The sequence below is a fragment of the Triturus cristatus genome, chromosome 1_2 (assembly GCF_964204655.1).
Source record: "Triturus cristatus chromosome 1_2, aTriCri1.1, whole genome shotgun sequence".
NCBI classification, from domain to species: domain Eukaryota; kingdom Metazoa; phylum Chordata; class Amphibia; order Caudata; family Salamandridae; genus Triturus; species Triturus cristatus.
Genome location: NC_140580.1, coordinates 116472018 through 116485015, shown reverse-complemented (window position 1 = coordinate 116485015; position 12998 = coordinate 116472018). Strand labels below are relative to the sequence as shown.

Genomic DNA, 12998 nt, shown 5'->3' with positions numbered 1-12998 from the left:
GAGAGCATCAAGTATCTGATCAGCACACTCTTCATGCATACAGCATATTGAAGAAGTGCACTTTTAGTCCCTTCATAGTCTCTGATGGGTATTTAGTGATCACACATTGATAATAATCTGCTGTTATGCTGGCCTCATTTTTTATTCTAAAAACCCTTTGTTTTATAATGTTATTTATTTTTAAATCTGGCACCCTGAAGTAGGTTAGGTCTTGGAACAAATGCTACTTGTATTTTTCACTTGTTTTGAAACTATTAAAACTCAAAAATAACCCTAGGCGTAGTTCGCAAAGTAGCACTTCCCGAAGCTACGCAAAGTGCACTTCGCACTACGCGAGCTATGCGTAGCACTTCGCGAACTGCGTAGTACCTTGTTCGCACTGTGCCAGATGTCGTTTTCAATGATGGCACAGTGCGGACAAGCAACCGGCACTGTGCAATCATTGAAAATGGCATCTTGCACAGTGCGAGCTGTAGTTTTCTGCTGCTCGAGTAGATTTTTACTCGAGTGGCAGCTTTCTCAACGCGAGTGGGCGCGAGCATACGCGACCACTCGCAATGAGAAACCTGACCTCCTCGCGTTGGGAATCTCGCTGGGAGGTTTATTTTCCATGCTCGCGATCGCCAACTTGAAGTTGCTGATCGCGAACAAGGAAAAAGTCTCGCCGGGATGTCATTTTGCTTGCTCGCGGTCGCCAACTTGACGTTGAGGACCGCGAGCAAGCAAAAAATGACCGCAGCACTACGCATCACTACGCTACGCGTGTTCGCACTGTGCTACGTGCAATTCGCGTAGTGCGAAGTAGCGCAAACTTCGCAAACTACACGAGCGTAGCGTAGTGCTTTGCCCAGGCTTACTCAAAAACGTAACGAGGATGCCAGGTGTTACAACCACAAAAGCTGAGAGGATGAATGTGAAAATCCGACCTTAAGCAGACCAATAGACAATATATTGCTGGGCTTGCCAGCTACTGACCAATCCTGTGCGGTCTTGATGTGGGTGTTGTTTAGGTCTTGCGTGGCGTGGCAGCGCATGCGCTGCTCGCCTCGCAAGATTTATTGCGGACAAGGACTTTCTGACGAGGGCTTTAAGCCCCGCCCCTCATTTCCATTGGCTGGCGTCACCGTTTAGGTTAAACGGTGGTCTGCCATTGGAAATGAGGGTTTTCTGTGGACGCCCTTTCGCCTCCGAGCCGGACTCGGTGGCCTGCTTTGCGTCTGACGCAAAGCACTTTCTGATCTTTATGGGGCCATGTGTTTCTAATTTGAAACGCATGGCCCCATAAAGACAAGAGATCGAGGCTTGTTTCCTCTTTCCCTTTGGTTCCCAGCACCATTTCTGGATGAGGCCCCAATCCCCCAGCTTTGCAGGGATCTGCAGCTACAGCAAAGCAGCCCTCGGCTGCTGATAGTGAGCAGAGAATCCAGGCGGAGTCCTGTTAATATTCTAAGAAGCTCCCGATGAAACCCGGCAGTGGTTTCACGCAACCTTTGCCATGTTTTGCTGTGACAACGTGCTATAGATTAAATTCCTTTCACCACGCTCTCCTGGCATGACAGAGCTTAAAAGACATACATACGTAAGCCCTTCACCCACCCCCATCGCATGGGCACAGGCATCCCCAGTAAACGTGTCATTTCGCCCAGTCCGCTAAGGCTAATTATCCAATAGGGGGGCTTCAAATGCCATCTTAGAATCACTGCCTGTCAGGAGGAGGACGAGGCTAATGGAGCATTTCGCAGATAGACCACGAAGCCGCTTTTCCTAAGCCGCGTAGGGCACTGACCTTTTTACGATGTTGGATATTTTAAACAATAGCAAAACTATCGCTGTGTGTTTTTGCTCTGCAGCCACATAGGATCCACATCTTAAAGGGAAAAAGTGAATGTCATTCACTGGAGAGTACCAGCTTCTGAGGTGACTGTAGGTAATTGTGTGCCCCCGTCCCCGGGTGTATTTATTTCTCTCTTGCTGGTAGGAGGGGCAGCCTCTGTGGCAGCCGGCACAGAGAGGAGCTGCGAAAGAATACGGTTTCCTAAGCCGCAGGAAAGTCAACAGAGTAGAATACCGCGCTTTGTACATTTTTGTCCACTGTTGACTTACGTGGAAGGAAGAGGTGTCGTCGCGACTGTATGTTTGTTTTCCCTCTGCAAGTTTCCAAGTTCAATTACAGCATGTTTCTGCTGGCAGAGGCACGGACAGGTGTCTGAGGGCAGGGGAGGGAGCACGCACGCACCACTCCAGGGCATGTTTTGCTTTCCCTCCACTCGTGTATCAGCACAGCATCCACTTCACGGATGCAGCGCATCATGTTTTGGACAACATTGATGCGCTCCGTGCGGAAACCCCTCCTTCCTTCCGCCTCATCGCTGTCTCAGCCCCACGTGTATCAGGCCATGACGTTCGACTTAAGTATTTACTGACACCCTTGTCGCCTAACATTGCCTGTTGTTTGAGTATTCCACTTTACATTAAAAACACCTTGCTTAGGTGCACCGTTGCCAATAATACGTTTTCAAGCACTTCATAGCAAAAGAAGCACGTGATAGCTGGAAGAACAACTGGCCACCTTGGAACATTAAACCAATGAGAGTAAAATTATCTGAACATCTGAATTGTTTAATAATAACTTGAATAGTCTTCAGTTATTCTTGTACGTAATGTAGACACGACTTGATTTCAACATTTTGCTTAGTGATAGCGCCATAACATCGCAAGCATTGCAGTAGAATATTCAACGATTTTGTAAATATATCCATTACGAAATGACTGCTGTCTAAACTTTCAACCCACTGCTAAATTCCCAGCAAGCGTTATCATAATAGTCCTTTATTTGTAACGGCAACCGATTTTGTCATTTTCATTGGTTTACATCGGAGTGGTAAACCATGAAGATTGCTGATGTTGAGGTGGTCAGCCAGGAGAAGCTCGAAAGCGGCTCCGCTTCACCCTACAACACCACATGAGTTACGCATTTGTGAGTATTTGGGTTGTGCGCACGTGGGGCATGTAGCAGGTATCCTTGTTTTGTTATTCTTATTGTATCTATTGCGCAATTTCGATAAACATTTGTGCGCCCCTGCTCCATTTAATGATATTTGAGTTATGCGCGGAGCATTCATGCTTGCATTGGTTTGCTGTTGTCCTCTACAAACCTACTTGCGAGAAATGGGACCTTGACATTTCTAGGGTGCGTGTTTTGTAAACGATGAATTGGATTTGTCCTTAATTGGATGCCATACTAATGTCAGGCAGCGGCTTCCTACTTGTGTCACAACGTTGTAGAGGTGCCACCTGCTGGATCGTACCGGGTTGACGTTCTCATGGAGCTTACGGGTGTTGTGCTTCTCACATGCTATTTTTTTGGGGTTATGAAAGTGGTCATTGGTTTTTATATCTGTTTCTCGTTCATTACATGTTCTGTTTTTTTATGCTGAACATTTACAATGTGTATAGTAGATGAATCGCCACCCAGCATGTTGCCTCCATCCAGCACTCGCACACATTTGGAAACAAGCTTTGGCATAGCCAATAGGTCTCTAATTTGGGACCTTATAAGTGTTTAGCCATGCAACAGATGATGTTGTTGCACCAAGGATATTGTGCTGGATAACTAAACACTTATAAGGTCCCAAAGGCGAGACCTATTAGCTATGCCAATGCTTGTTTTACTCCAGCACTCTATCTGTAGGCCTCTACTCCATTTCTTCTAACTCTGTCTCTGAGCCGTATCTGTGTCTCATTACTCTCCCTCCCTCTCTATCTCATTTCCCTATCTCACACTTCCCTCAGAACCTCACCTCATTCCACCTCACTGCTCGCCCTCTCTCTCTCTCACTACCCAGTCTTTCAGTTTACCAAACTATTAGTTCACTACCACAACTTTTCACCTCCCCTTTCTCTCATTTTACCTCTGCCCCCTTTCCTTCACCTCTAAACATCGGACTCTTTTCTGGCTACCTCTATTTCTCTACCTCTACCCCCTTTTTGTCTATCCTCCTCTCTCTCTATCACTCTCTCTCTCTCACACACACACACAAACACACACACAAACATATATTTTTCTGTGGTTTCTTCTCCATTTCAACTCACCCCTCCACCGCGACTCTTTCTCTTAACTTTGTTCTTTACAGATCTCTCTACCTCACTGTCTCTTTCTCTATCGCACAGCTCTACCTCCATATAAACCTCAGCTGTCTTTATTTATTTCATGTCTCTCAATTTCCGTTTTTCGCTCTATACCACATTTTGCTTTCTACCCTTCACCACTCTCTCCACCTTTGTACCTGCTCTGTTTTGCTGTGCTTCTTCTCATTTTGCTCTCTTTCTACCTTGCATCTCTAAGTTTTGTCTGTATGTCTACTTCTACCTCTTGCTGCCTTACTTTTCTCTAATACATCTTTCTCTGCTTTACCTCTGTCTATCTACCTCACCTCTTTGAGTCATGCACCCCTCAGCCTCTCTATATTTCCTTCTCCAGATCTTTAGCTCTCCCTAACGCTCTACTATACACTGAAATCTTACCTATTTCTCTACCTCTCATTCTCTACCTATATCTTACCCTTTCTATCTCTCGTTATCTTTCCTTCTATTTACTTCACATTTCGCAATTTAGTTTGCTTTTCTCTGTACCATATAAATGTTTCTACATCGCCTATCTCAAACCCTTTCAGAGTTAACTTCACGTCTCTCTCTATACAGTTCTCTTTATGTGTCTTTTCCATCTCCTATATCCCACCCCATCCAATTTCTCTTACTCAGCGAAGCGACATGTAACTGTCTAGCCAGAGAACTACACAAATATAACAATAACTGGCAAATCCCATAAGTCTTGCCTATTCAAGAGCTATTGCCTTTGTCAACTTTTTTGATTTAGCCATGTTATACAGCAGCACAGCTGTACTGCATCAGGGCTGAAAGGAAAAAAAAAAAACAACAACAACAAAAAAGGACTATGACCATGTTAATGCTAGCCACGCAATAGTGCTTTAAAAAAAAAAAAGATTTCAACCAAGTGGCACAGCAGCCATGCTGCTGTACAGCAAGGCAAAAAACACATTGACAAAGCCAATACATCTCGCATTGGCAAGACCGACTTGCCAATGCTTAGAGAAAATAGCCCTATGATTCTGCCAGAGCATTTTTTGCAGTGAGAGTGGGTAGAGGGGGCAAGGGGCAAATAACAATGGGGGTGAGGAAGGCGACAGGGAGGCAACAATGGAGGGGACTGGTGAGGAAGTAGGGGGAATTGCTCTACCAGCAACAATGGGAGGGCAGTTATGAAGTCAATGAGTGGACATAGATCTGAGGTGTAAATGCGCCATACAACTTCTGCGTGCTGAGGAGTCTTGCATGCTTGAACCATGGCGTATTTTCTAATTTTTGCAATAACTCATGTAATATCATGAACTTGATTGATAGCACCGTGTCACCGATTTCAAAGGTTGATTAAATGTGTGGCCATGGATACTAAGATGTGCTGAGAAAGTCTTATAGTGTGTATACACCATGGTGCTTTAATTCCGTCCTGAGCGCCAACTACGCATGGAAGATGCTTTCTTCTTTCGTGGCAGGTTTGATTCCTTGCGTATACCTTGTATGGATCTAATCTTCACATGCAGTAGAATGTGTCAAAGAAAGCTAGCTACCTCTGTTAGGTTTGCATGCAAGCCTGTAAAAGGATACAATTTCACATCCCATATTCACAAAGTGAATTGCTTCATACAGGAAATGTGAGATTAAGTGATTGAGTTGTATCGGAGAACGTTTTGGGTGCACATTAAAGCCCTATGCAAACAGGGGAAGAACAGCAGTGAAAAAAACATGTGGGCTCATTGTGCCAGCCCAGTGAGCCAGTTCGCGGCAGGTATAAAATGATATCTCATGCACAGCGGTGAGCTCAGTTCCCAGGGCCGGACTGGGAACCAAAACCGGCCCTGGCAAAGTGCTCGGCCGGCACCCCCGGGCTATGCTGCAAAAACGGCCCTGTAACAAAAATAGCCCCCAGGGGCCCAAAACCAGCCTCCACCCAGCCAGTCAGCTATGGCCAGTCCGGCCCTGTCAGTTCCACTGGCTTCGCTCACAAATTTCCCCATTCTGTTTTCCCTTTTCTTTCCGCAGGGAGCCTTCACATTCAGGGGGAGTATGGTCTACTTGCCACTGCTGAAACAAACCCAGAACCTGATCATGCTTGCCACAACTACCAAGAAGAAATTATCTGCTAAACTGAGCACTGCCGGAGGGGCCAGTGAGATGTATCACTACCTGTGTGGCAACGAGCCTAATAACAAACATAATTACAAGATGTATTCTGATGTAAGATGTGGTATTTATGTCTTGGTAAATATCTGCAGGATCAGGGGATTTGCATATCCCTTGCCTACTATGCAAATAAAAGTGACTGCAGGGTAAAACAGTGTCAAGTCTGACTTCTCTCCGGCTCATTTACTCTTTTTCATTGAAGCAGGCAACTGATGACCTAGAACCCTTTACCTCTAAATGTGTGCGCTAAAATGTAGGCGATGAGGGGGCGTGCAACCATACACTTGTAAGGAGAGAATGGCGGGTGGGGTAGTAAACAGCAACAGCAGGAGGGTAAGCTAAGGAGCAATGACGATGGGGGAAGCAAGAAGAAAAAAAAGCACTTGGATTCAAGCGAGCAGTGCAAAGACACTAACAAAGAAATGAATCAGTACTTCCTTCAATGATCCAATCAAGGAGCAAACACACAAAGGGAAAGTGGAATTGGCATGCGCTGGCAAATGAGAAGCATGGAAAGAAGAGTGACGATGAAGCCAACCAATGGTAAATAATGGGAGGATTCTAAGCCTCCTTTAAATTTAACAAAAGATCTTGCAAGAGGCAGTGCATTTTAATATTATGATTAGTCGACTAAACATCTAGCAAGTTACCCGTAGCATGTTATTCTTACAATGGCTGTAACAAGCTGGTTAGAGAATGAATTCCACATAAAATGTTGCTGTTGTAAGTAAAATAAATCTAGATACAAACTCAAAAAGAATTGGCTCAATCTTTCTTTTGATACTGCTTGGTGATCAGATACCAGGCATCCTGAGCTTTCAAACAATTTAGCACTCTCAGTTTAACATATAATTCCCTATTGTAATGCAGCAGAGGGCCTTGAATGAGCTGCAAAGGAGTAATAAATGGAAAGCTGTTTCAAACAGGGGGCCCCAAAATATATCTTGCATGAGGCCTACTAACCGTTAGCTGTCACTGGAGTATAAAACATTTTGAAAAGTCTTTCACAAAGAATTTGCTCAACCTAGTCCTGAATATGCTTCAGTAGCGGCTCCACCTCTTCTGAAGTTTTATAACATTTTTATTTTTTGGTAAAAGTACCATGCTGTCAGCTGGTCAGTCTGTACTAAAAGGGAGGTAGAACTCGTCAATCAAGGGTTGATGCTCGCCTATTCAGAGGCGCTGGCCTGTCAGTAAGGTCACCGCACTTCCATGAACGCCAATTTCTGTTCTCCGATACAGACAAATACAAAATGTCGGCCGATGGCTGAAGTCCGTGCCCTGTGGTGAGTCCAGCGTTGTGTCATGGAATTTCAAGCAGGTTCTTACCTTGTACGCGGCTTGCCTCATGAACTGCTTTGCAGGCTGCTTCCAGATGGCGGGCACCGTAATGACCCATCGGACGTCGGAGGCTGCGTAGTCACAGCCCGCTTGATCACTCAGCTCCTAGAGAAAAGTGACGTGCATTAAAGCAGGCATTCACACATTTATTTACACATTTATAACTGCCCAGTCCCCGTTTTATTTTTTTGTCGCACCAGCTATTGCCATATGAAACAGCAAGAACAAAGCCTGTAGATGTGATTCACTTAAGAACACGGGCTTAATAAACTCACTGCCACATTCCCATAATCATTTTCTACTTGTTTATTCTTTTTTCTTGTCACTGTCATCTAAAAGAAAGATCGCCCAAATCACTGGGCCTTCTTTTCTGCATTTTGATTTAGTTGAAAGAAACTTTTGCCCGCTTTGTGTTCAGTGAATCTGCGCCCATATTACAATACGGGCACACTGTCCAGGTGTGCTCCAGGCACACCTTTCAAAAGGTGCATCTGGTGCAGTCCAGGAGAGTGGCCCCAATACCATGAATGTGCTGCCCCAGGGCAGCTGCGACCTTGAGGAGCCTCGGTAGCACTGCATTCAGTGAAAGACAGAGCGGCTGCTTCACGCCCCTCTGTGTGTCACAGCGCAGGCGCCTGAGCTTTTAAAGCGGGGACAGAGATGCCTCTGCAGGCTGAAGTGAGTGAATGCACCCATCTGCAGGGGAATGTCTGAGGCCTCCATGGGACCCTCATTGCCCTCTCCACAGGGCTCCTTCTTGGGGTGCACTAACAATGCGCCAACTTTTTTGGGACACTATCAGTACGCCACCTAAGTGCCTGTTTGCCTATGTGCCAGTGTCTGGGCACGGACACAGATGAGAGACAATGTGATTCCCTCATTTGCAAGGGTCCACTCCCACATGCACATGAGAGAACACCGTCTCGAGAAAGCACTGGCACTACATGGGCGCTAACACTACCAGCATTACAAAAGGGATCGCACAAAGAGTCTGCTCCCCCTTCCTTAACACAATAATGCACACAAGTGCACAAATCCAGAACACACACTGGTTGCGCCCCGGGGTACTGTGCATAATAAGGCCCCTGGTGTTTTTTAGGTCTCGCCTGACCCAGCGCATGCGCTGGTCTGGCGAGACATATTGAGAGGGCTCCAAAAAGTGCTACCAGGCCAGCCTAGAGCTACAGTGCATGTGCGTGGGCGCGCGCGCCGCACTTTACCGCGATTACTTTCACTTTCGCGGCCGCACGGCTGCTTGGCATAGCCAATAGGTCTCGCTTTTGGGACCTTATAAGTATTTAGTTATGCAACTGTTACATGGCTAAACACTTATAAGGTCCCAAAGGCGAGACCTATTGGCTATGCCAATGCTTGTTTTAAAAGTGTGTAAGAATGTGAGCAGTCAGGCTTAACAAGTTTTCACAGCAATGAACCTACCCTGGAGGCAGCCAAACACACCCCCCCATTTGTTTTAACTTCTCTTCCTTCTATTGTATAAAGATATGTTTCACTCACTTTCTAACATGTTTAACTTGTCTCCCCTTCCAAAAAGCCCTGCACACCAAAACCAATGTATGCTCATATTCTGGAACATAGTCAGCAAAGTGTGATCAATCCATTTTTATTATATAACGGCTGGGTCCGAACTGAAGTGGTTTGGTGGGCAAAAGAGGGATGGGTCGGAATGCTACCCCAAATGATTGTCAGTGACTAGAAACATTTGTAGTATTCCTTCCATCACCTTTTGTGTGTTTGACGTATTAGGGGCTACACAGAGCGAAAACTTTTTGTGGTGGTCAAGGATGTCAACTTAAGCCAACAAGGGCAATGAACATAGTTAGTTTAAAGTTGTCTGTCATAACCCCTTTCAAAGGGCCACAGGGCTCGCATGGGGCTACTGGCCCAACCGAGGTGATTGAGATCTTTCAACCCTGATGTCATGGGGCCCGACCTACTATGGATCCTGCTCAACCGCACCAAGTTTCAATTCTGGGCTTGATTCATTAGTAGCTGTGTTCCAGAAACAATAAATCTGTCAAGCAAAATACCTGCTTTTATAAGAAGTAGTATTTTATTTCTAACTCTACATAGGCAAAGAATTATGACATTCAAATACAATAACACAGTCCCCCTGATTGCGGGCCTTTAGTAGTGGTCAGGAAAATTCCTGTCCCACCCTCCTTCGTGTAACGTGTTCAATGTTATTCTCCATTCACTGGTGGTTGCATCAGGGAAAGCAAACTATTAGGCCGTACTCCAGAATTCTCCCTCCGAGGGCAGTTCCCTTGCAGCGCAGGTCCAACCCACAAGTTGTAGCTTCAGTCTCTCCTTCGGGCGCAAACCCAAATCATTTGGCAACGTTGGAACCTGCAGGTCCTCGTGGTATATGGGGTTGCCATGCCACACAATGATACGGGTGAAGACTCTTCAAGCCTCTGCGTTTCGGCCCAGACAGTCACAAGTCTTGGAACTCCTTGAGATAGTACTTGACTGATGGACCCCCCTGGCATACAAGGTCACTTCATCGTGGCGGTACAGGTGTAGCAAGACCTGCACGGTACTCAACATACAGCTCAGTCTGCGGAAGCCCTCTCCTGGCTTACAGGCATCACCGAAACAATCTTACAAACAGGCAATGGCCCGATGGGTGCTCAGCCAAATACTCACACAGAGAGTCCTCGTGGTATGGCTCCCAATCGGACCTTGCTCCTTCCAGTGCTCTCCTTTTCCTTACAGGGCACACTAGTCTTGTAAGCAGACAGCCTCCAGTGCTCCAAGGCAGGTGGCCTTGGGATCCCTGTGTGATGTCCCCTCACCCAGCAGGGAAACTAGCAGACCTTGGCCCCCAGTCCTGGTCCCAGCCATACGTCTTGCAGAGCTTCCCCTTTCTCTCACAGTGTCTCTGGCTGCTTGGCAGATGACAACTTTTAGGGGGCTCAACCTCCCCTCCTTATAGTCCTTTTCCAAACACCAAATGTGATTCAGGGTCGGGGTCATTAAAGTTTTACGTTGGGGTCTGCTTCTTTTGCAGTGAGCTTTTTTTCCTTTTCATCTTCCTTCATATAAGAGGTCTGCCACAGCAGGCAAGACTCCCAAGTGGATTGTCCACAGCACAATTCAAGGCAGATACTAAAGTTTGCATCTTGATGTCTGTGAGCATCAAAAGGTTAATCTCAGACCCCCAACCCTACTCTTTATGACCCCCCAACCCTACTCTTTATGATGATCTCATCTGCCCCATCTCTCTTCCTCAGATGTGACCAGGCCCCTTCCATGTGCTCTATCACTGAATCAAAAAGTAGTCTTCTGAAATGTAAAGGGAGACTCTTCCTATTGCCTCTATTGCGTCTCTACCCAGCTCACAAGAATGCAACAATACACAAATCTGTATGGGGGGGGTGGAGTGCTCTCCTCCTCATGTCTTCACCAGGCAGGTCTGGGCTTCCCACAGTGGAATCCAGGGTTCTCTATGTACTGTACCAGTGCACGCACGCTTGCAAGCAGTTTACATCAACGGCGCTTTTACTGCACAGCACCGTTACCTCTCTGCATTGTACACTTACATCTACGCATGCAGTCAGTACATACACTGCATGTGGGCATTGTTCAACCCTGAAGCTTTTCTATCTTTAATTAATGCTATTTCCAAACACCCTTACTACCAGCACGTACACTCACGATGTGCATGCTGCACAGCACTTCACCCTTCATTCATTGTACTCCACTGAAGCACACATACATCCAGTACATGCTTTAGCCACACATGCACTGCACAGCCCTACATCTTTCATGTCACGTATTTCTCACTGGCATACACATGCTCAGCACATGCACTAATCTCAATGTACTACACAGTACTGCTCTATCCCTGTACTGTACCTATACAACTATGCAGATTCATGACGCCTGCGCTGCGCAGCACTCCACATCTACGTGATGTAGGCAAAGGGTGAGCTAAGAACACAGCAGTGGAACATTTAAATAAAAGTCGGGTGAGCCTGTAAGTCTCACTCCAGTGACACAGGGTAAAAAGGTCCTGCTCACTACTACTGATCACTACGCTGCCACCACCATGCCTGTGCTGCGTAACTCCTGGTGAAGGTGCTAGCCTTCCACCACTATGAGAGTAGCGCTTTGGACACCTCTTCTGAGACCTCAGTCCATGAGACGGGCCTATGTCATGATGCACAAGCATGATACATGCTCGCCTATGACCAAAAGACAGCATTAGGGATCCATAAAACAGTACAGTTGGTCACTCAAAGCAGGGGTACATGCAGAGGACTTCCCCTCCCGACACGGTCAATAAAGGCAACCTAAAATTCTTCCTTTGAGCATCATAAGCTGCCTGGGAACTGTGACACTGAATTGGTTTGCATACAAAGTTCAGATAACTGATTTAGAAAAAATATTCATTTGGGAATGGATGGAATTCTCATTCCAAAACCTTTATCAGAGTGACAGAGATCTTCCAATTTCTGGGGTCAACCACAGATTCTGGAAAACCTCTAGTCAGCTGTGAGGAATTATTCATTACTGTAGTCCTGTTGATTCTAACTGCAATAGTTGAAATCAGACAAACCCGCGTGCACCTCAAAGTCTTGTGCTTGCTCACCAACACGGAAGCTGCCACAAGCCGACATGAAGTCTGGACTGGTCTCAGAGGACCATTATGGCGTTTTAGGATTCCAGGAATTCGCACAACTAGATTAACAGCTTCTCTGTTGAACCTGAAGTGGCAATTGATTTTCCAATAACTTTTGTGCCAACTAACAGTGCTCATCCTAGTCGTAAAAGCATTTCTGTTCTGTGCCGCAGATTTGCTTACTCATTACAGACAGTCGGACACCAGGCCCTTCCATGCCTGCTGGCCCTGACTTGATCGATGAGTGGCGGCCTCCGGCAGAAACACCATCCTTATGAGGATGTGGTTTTCTTGAGGCTCAATGTACGCAGCTGAAATGCTCCTGAATTATTGAGAGTGGCGCATCATCTTTTAGGACGCATCTATTTTTGTACCACGTAATAAAGAGCTGCTCAATTTCCCCTGAGTCTAATTCAAAGGCAAGGTCATTTCATGCTTTCGCTGTTTTACTTTAATGAACTGCAGCATGCCTTCATCCCATGAATACCTGTGAAAAAAAAGTAACTGGGTAAAATCAATAAATAGGTCCCTGAGGATTCTCTCTATGGAGAAAAAGGTTTTGCCCAGGAGGAAGACAACTATTGGAGAGCCTGTGAACATGGGCTTCCCAAGAGAACAGAGGCTACACGAAGATCCATGGGGACTTAATCCTGGCTGCTGTGCCCGTAAGGGCGCCTTGCAGTGCGCGGCATGTCCTCAGAGGCTTCATGCAGTAGAAGAGAGTATGGTGGGGCTGCCCTTCTCACTCTTC

At 46.2% G+C, this 12998-nt stretch overlaps 1 protein-coding gene across 2 annotated transcripts in view; it reads right to left on the bottom strand.

The window, feature by feature from the left end:
- The window catches only part of HSPA12A (heat shock protein family A (Hsp70) member 12A), a 408132-nt gene that overhangs the window by 147305 nt on the left and 247829 nt on the right, over positions 1-12998 (bottom strand). For both annotated transcript variants that reach the window (XM_085603185.1, XM_085603193.1), the window contains one exon: positions 7591-7707. In XM_085603185.1, coding sequence (XP_085459311.1) covers positions 7591-7707 — 117 coding nt within the window. The remainder of the gene's footprint in view (positions 1-7590; positions 7708-12998) is intronic.